Source organism: Coregonus clupeaformis, unplaced genomic scaffold (genome assembly GCF_020615455.1).
Source record: "Coregonus clupeaformis isolate EN_2021a unplaced genomic scaffold, ASM2061545v1 scaf0813, whole genome shotgun sequence".
NCBI classification, from domain to species: domain Eukaryota; kingdom Metazoa; phylum Chordata; class Actinopteri; order Salmoniformes; family Salmonidae; genus Coregonus; species Coregonus clupeaformis.
The window spans coordinates 180,339-187,415 of NW_025534268.1; the positions used below are offsets into that span (position 1 = coordinate 180,339).

Below are 7,077 nucleotides of genomic sequence, written 5' to 3' on the forward strand. Positions count from 1 at the left end.
ATCCTGGTTGAAGACAGCGGAGGTGTATTTAGAGGGTAAATTAGTCAGGATTATATCTATGAGGGTGCCCATGTTTATGGATTTAGGGTTGTACCTGGTAGGTTCCTTGATAATTTGTGTGAGATTGAGGGCATCTAGTTTAGATTGTAGGACGGCCGGGGTGTTAAGCATATCCCAGTTTAGGTCACCAAGCAGTACGAACTCTGAGGATAGATGGGGGGCAAGCAATTCACATATGGTGTCCAGGGCACAACTGGGGGCTGAGGGGGGGCTGTAGCAAGCGGCAACAGTGAGAGACTTATTTCTGGAAAGGTGGATTTTTAGAAGTAGAAGTTCAAACTGTTTGGACATTTCTAAGTGACCGAAACTTTTGAACGGTAGTGTACGTTTTTCCAGCAGCAGACTATGATCTATAATATCAAAAGCTGCACTGAAGTCTAACAAAACAGCCCCCACAATCTTTTTAACATCAATTTCTCTCAGCCAATCATCAGTCATTTGTGTAAGTGCTGTGCTTGTTGAATGCCCTTCCCTATAAGTGTGCTGGAAGTCTGTTGTCAATTTTCTTACTGTAAAATAGCATTTTATCTGGCCAAACACAACTTTCCCCAAAACGTTACTAAGGGTTGGTAACAGGCTGATTGGTCGGCTATTTGAGCCAGTAAAGGGGGCTTTACTATTCTTTGGTAGCGGAATGACTTTTGCTTCCCTCCAGGCCTGAGGGCACACACTTTCTAGTAGGCTTAGATTGAAGATATGGCAAATAGGAGTGGCAATATTTATTAGACCTAATGGATAAATAGACTAGTCAGTATAGGATACATTTATTAGACCTAATGGATAAATAGACTAGTCAGTATAGGATACATTTATTAGACCTAATGGATAAATAGACTAGTCAGTATAGGATACATTTATTAGACCTAATGGATAAATAGACTAGTCAGTATAGGATACACTTTAAGTGTACATTATTGTTATTTGATAGGCTACTAGACCTAAAGAGGCAATCTGCAGTTCAAACAACAACAAAGTTGTCACCCTGCCACTGTTTTGGTATATAGCTGAGGGATGGGGTCAAACATTAAATACACTACATGACCAAAATTATGTGGACACCTGCTCATCGAAAAATCTCATTCCAAAATCATGGGCATTAATATGGAGTTGGTCCCTCCTTCGCTGCTATAACAGCCTCCACTCTTCTGGGAAGGCTTTCCACTGGATGTTGGAACATTGCTGTGGGGACTTGCATCCATTCAGCCACAATAGCATTAGTGAGGTCGGGCACTGATGTTGGGCGATTATGCCTGGCTCGCAGTCGGCGTTCCAATTCATCCCAATGGTGTTCGATGGGGTTGAGATCAGGGCTCTGTCCAGGCCAGTCAAGTTCTTCCACACCAATCTCAACAAATAATTTCTTCATGAACCTCGCTTTGTGCACAGGGGCATTGTCATGCTGAAACAGGAAAGGGCCTTCCCCAAACTGTTGCCACAAAGTTGGGAGCACAGAATCGTTTAGAATGTCATTGTATGCTGTAGCGTTAAGATTTCCCTTCACTGGAACTAAGGGGCCTAGCCCGAACCATGACAAACAGCCCCAGACCATTATTCCTCATCCACCAAACTTTACAGTTGGCACTATGGTAGCATTCTCCTATAGCCACCTCCTATTTGTACTGGACTCCAAGTGCATCCTCAAATCAACCAATCACTCTAATCTTAATTCCAACCCTTAGACGTCCACAGACTAACCCATCTTTCCCAGTATAATACAATTTTACTATTTCCTTCGGGCAATACATCCTTCACCACTGAACAAAAATATAAACGCAACATAAAACAATTTCAAAGATTTGACTGAGTTACAGTTCATATAAGGAAACCAGTCAGTACCTGGTGTGACCATTTGCCTCATGCAGCGTTACACCTTAACATAGAGTTGATCAGGCTGTTGATTGTGGCCTGTGGAATGTTTTCCCACTCGGGTTGCTTTATATTGGCGGGAACTGGAACACGCTGTCGTACACGTCATTACAGAGCATCCCAAACATGCTCAATGGGTGACATGTCTGGTGAATATGCAGGCCATGGAAAAAACTGGGACAGTTTCAGCTTCCAGGAATTGAGTACAGATCCTTGCGACATGGGGCCGTGCATTATCCTGCTGAAACATGAGGTGATGACGGTGGATGAATGGCACGACAATGGGCCCCAGGATCTCGTCACATTATGAATAGTATAGCACGTTAGTGTGATGTTATTGGTCCGTTTTAAAGGCCAATTCCAGACCTGAATAGTATAGGGTGCTTCATTATTCGTCCCTTCCAGGGGAACTTTCAATTATTTAGAACAGCCATGGAGTGGTCTTGATGTCTCGGAATAGTTGGTTATCAATGTAATACCATAACCATCCTTCACCACACTCTCTGGATTTTCACCCTCCTTCTCTTGGAGACCGGTAAGCACCAGATTTTCTTGCTGGTGTGAAAACATGTCAACTAACAGAACTCTGCTGGTTGTCCTGGTAACGATACATATATATTCATGTCAACTAACAGAACTCTGCTGGTTGTCCTGGTAACAGATACCAGTGGGCAGATCTATTTTATTTGTTCAAACTAAACTACAGCACTTACTTTGATGAGTCAAATCTGCTCCTTTCTTCTCTTCTCCTCCTCTCACAGTTCCACTCAGCCCGGTTGTTTTCCTGCAGTCCACCAGCCGCACAGACAACCTCTTCAGACCCAGCAGTAAGGTGCTACTGGGAGAGGTACGACACGGGGACTCTGGGAGGGCGGAAGGGCTAGCGTTGTCCTGGTAACCATAAAGAGGGGACACAGACACATATCATTATGGATGCTGATGTAACTGTTGTCATAAAAGTGCTTTACAGAAACCCAGCAGCCCCGATAGAGCAAGCTGTATGCTAGACCAGACCAAGCTGTACCATCTGGTGTTCTGATCTGGAGAGACTCTTCTCTGCCTCGTCAGCATCAGGATGTTGTTGAGGCTCCCCAGAGGATCCACGATAGTCACGTCTCTCTCCTGTATGAACGAGAACATCAAACAGATGGTAAACATGTGACCTCAGGGTCTAAAAAATGCCTAAAATGTCTAGTTTCATCATGATAAAAAATATAGATATTGATATAAATGTAAAAAGCATGTCAAACATCCTTCCTCCAAATGAAGTTTCTATGTTGTTTTTGGGCTGTCCTGGCGTGGAATCGCCTAATATTAATATAATAATAATATGCCATTTAGCAGACGCTTTTATCCAAAGCGACTTACAGTCATGTGTGCATACATTTTTACGTATGGGTGGTCCCGGGGATCGAACCCACTACCCTGGGCGTTACAAGCGCCGTGCTCTACCAATTGAGCTACAGAGGCCCACGATTTGATTGGTCCTCATCTCGCAGCTCAGACACTTGATTCAGGATGAAGTGGAGTCAGCAGGTTTAGAGTTGAAGGATTTGTTGCCATAGAAACGTACAAGGCTAACAGGTAAGCAACCTTCAACGGTTATCCTGAGTTGAATCCAGTGAATTCAGAATTGACCAAAATCAGCTCAATAACTCCTCTATCCCACTACATAGAGTTAAACATGCTGTTCTGATGGGGTTGAATGGGGTTGATGACCGTTGAACTAAAGTTGTTGGGCATTTAGAAGTTATATTCGTCAAGAATCATTGGCTACAACTCTCTCTTATGTGTCACCAGTTTCTTGGACTTCTCCTCTGCTTTTAAACTCTTAGATGTGAAGTTCTGGACTGGTTCCCAGTTACATTTTGTGTACAAAGCGCTCCGTGAATTTCATAGGGTCCCGTGCCTTATAGCGCCAGAAAGCCCCGTCTGTCTGCTGTCTGTTTCCATTCTCTCAGCGGACCTGACTTGAACTGTCAGGTTTCAGACCCCAACATTTGCATAGGTAGTCACGTGTCACATTTTCTGGCTATCCAGAAAAATTATCAATTATCTCTTCCTCTGAGCAAGTGAGACCAGCTTGGGAGACAGCTCCCAGTGTGGAAAGATATTTACCCGCTGACTTCACAAAATGATTTTCGATGTAAATGGAGTATAAAGTATCAATCATTTAAAAGTCATAAAATGCATGTACCAATCACAGATTGCCCCTTTAAGAATTCATACAGAACTGAACAACACATTCGAGTGCAGAACTTTTTTTAGACAGTTACTCACTGGTGTTAATCAGATATTCTGTCTCCTCCTCTTTCACTCCCAGAACGTCTTCAACCTTCTCTTTTATTGAGATAGCCTCCTCTTCCTCCCAAAAAGGTTCGTCTTTCACTGTAACATCCTCTTCTTCTTTCACAATAACAGCCTCCTCTTCCTCCTTTTTTATTCTGAAAGCATCTACCTCCTCTTCTTCCACTGTGATAGCCTCTATCCCCTCTTCCTCTTTCACTCCAAACGGATCTTTCTCTTCTTTCACTAAAACATCCTTCTCTTCTTTCAATGTGATATCCTCCTCCTCCTCTTCTTTCATTCTGAAAGCTTCTACCTCCTCTTCCAGTGTTCCAGCTGTTATTCCCTCTTCCACTCCAAAATGCTCCACTTCTTCTTTCAATGTGATAGCCTCCTCTTCCTCCTTTTTCATTCTGAAAGCTTCTTCCTCTCCTTTCACTGTAATATCCTCCTCTTTTACGACAATGTTCATCCCCAGAGCTTCTTTCTCCGTCCAGCAGACCTCCTCTTCTTTAGCAGGAGGAGAGTAGCTTAGTGAGCTCATGGTCGGGGATGTTAGCTAGCTAGCATTAGCTGGTTAGCATTAACGACTAGCCTAGTGCCGGGCTCAATATCAATCTTAACAAGCTAACACATTTAACATCTAGCAAATGACGTTAAAGTTAAGAAGTTGATACGTAAACATAATTGTGTTTAAAACGCTGAGACTAATATACACAAGAATGAGCTTCAATGTTTCATTTTCATGTTGACTAGCAAGCTATCGAGGTGGATAAGTAGCCGTGTTGCTGTTCTTAGCATCCCGTCCACTAGATTATACGTCACGCAAGAAGCACCTGAAGCCTCACATCGCCATCTGCTGACTGAATTGGGTAACGCAGTTTAACAAAAAAGATTCTGTCAAACAACGTCATAACAAATCATTTCAAAGTAAGGATTTTCCTCACTTCTTATCGGAAGAAACCGGAAACATCCGGTTTTCATGGATACACAGTATCTTCAAGTTAGCTTCCTTATACAATTTTCTTCTATTCAGATTTATTTAAATTTTTACATTTTAGTCATTTAGCAGACGCTCTTATCCAGGGCGACTTACAGGAGCCATTAGGGCAGGGTTTCCCAGATTCGGTGAGTCCATACATTTATCATACTGGCGCTTGTAACCAGGGTAGTGGGTTTGATTCCCGGGACCATCCATATGTACAATGTATGCATGCATGACTGTAAGTCGCTTTGGATAAAATCGTCTGCTAATTGCCTTATATTATTATTATTGATATACCTCTTTCCACACTGGGAGCAGTGGTAAGGCACCTTCCATGTGTGTGTTACCACATGGACTTTCCCTAACTGGGTAAATATCTTTCCACACTGGGATTACTTCTTTCACGGCACGAACACACAGAGAGAGCCAAGCTAACGTTAACTAGGCCATGTGAGGGAGCATTGATAACGTTTCTCTTAGGTGTGGATTCTTTCATGCTCTTTTAGTTGCCTTGAGCAGTGGGAGCAGTGGTAAAGCTTCACTCCAAAGTGTATTCTCTGATGTATTTTCAGAGTCCCTAACCGGGTAAAACACTTTACACACTGGGAGCATTGGAAAAGCTTCTCTCCTGAGTGTGTCCTCTCATGTGATTTTAGGCACCATATGATGAGGAAAATATCATTTCACATCGGGAGCAGTGGTAAGGCTTCTCCCTTGTGTATTATCTCATGTCTTTTCATGCTCCAACTCTTTAAAACTCTTTCCACACTGGGAACATTGAAAGGTTTTTCTCCTGTGTGTGTCCTATCATGCATTTTTAGGTTCCCTAACTTGCTAAAACTATTTTTACACTGAGAGCATTGGAAAGGCTTCTTTCCTGTGTGTGTCCTCTCATGCGTTTTCAGGCTCCCTACCCAGGTAAAACCCTTTCCACACTGTGAACATTGGAATGGTCGTTCTCCAGTGTGTATTCTCTTATGATCTTTCAGATGCGATGACTGAATACATCTCTTTCCACACTGAGAGGATTGGAAAGGCTTCTCCCCTGTGTGTGTTCTCAAATGCGTTTTCAGGTTCCCTACCCAGGTAAAACCCTTTCCACACTGAGAGCATTGGAATGTTTTTTCTCCTGTGTGTATTCTCTTATGGTCTTTCAGATTTGATGACTTGATAAATCTCTTTCCACCCTGTGAGCACTGAAAAGGTCTCTCTAAAGAATGTGTTCTCTCATGTGATTTCAGGTTCCCTAGCTGGGTAAATCTCTTTCCACAATCTGAGCAGTGGTAGGGCTTCTCCCCTGTGTGCGTTCTCAAATGCGTTTGCAGGTTCACTACCCGGGTAAAACCTTTTCCACACTGAGAGCATTGGAATGGCTTTTCTCCTGTGGGTATTCTTTCATGCTCTTTCAGGTAACATACCCACTTAAAACTCTTTCCACAGTGGGAACACTGGTGTGGTCTCACTGGTTTGGGCATCTCTGGTTCCCCTGAAGGACTCTTACCGATGTGAGAGTGAGAGTCTGCCAAAGACAAACAGCGTATCTAGTTAAACAGAGACTAGGATCATATACATTTTTATATATTTTTTCATTTTGAGCTGTGAAGCATTTTGCTATGTTGTGCACTTAATAAACACGACCCTGAATGAACCCTCCACGTGGTAAAACTGTCTTCCTCTGAGGTTTAATCCAAACTAGATCCCTCAATAACCTGAGGTCAGTGTTTTAGATTGTTTAATCCAGATCCAAATGATCCTTCGCTGTCTTTCTGATTCTGTCCCCTTCATCATTTTGAAAAGAAAATGAAAGCCAAGATTTCACCCAAATGTCATGAAACCAGACAGGAGTTGGGTTGTAATAATATAGCATATACTGTATGACG

At 42.7% G+C, this 7,077-nt stretch overlaps 1 protein-coding gene and 1 long non-coding RNA gene across 2 annotated transcripts; both read right to left on the minus strand.

Moving 5' to 3' along the window:
- Nucleotides 1-2,118: 2,118 nt before the first annotated feature.
- On the minus strand, nucleotides 2,119-2,991 carry LOC121570128. Its single transcript, XR_006659125.1, has 3 exons — nucleotides 2,951-2,991; nucleotides 2,640-2,817; nucleotides 2,119-2,164 (listed from the first exon to the last, which is right to left on the minus strand). It is a non-coding gene; the product is annotated as an uncharacterized LOC121570128 (long non-coding RNA).
- Nucleotides 2,992-5,985: 2,994 nt separating this feature from the next.
- On the minus strand, nucleotides 5,986-6,672 carry LOC121570325 (zinc finger protein 391-like; the record flags this gene model as incomplete). The annotated part of the gene is made up of 1 exon (XM_045216831.1): nucleotides 5,986-6,672. A coding segment is annotated over exon 1 (687 nt), but the record flags the coding sequence as incomplete, so codon positions are not given.
- Nucleotides 6,673-7,077: the final 405 nt, after the last annotated feature.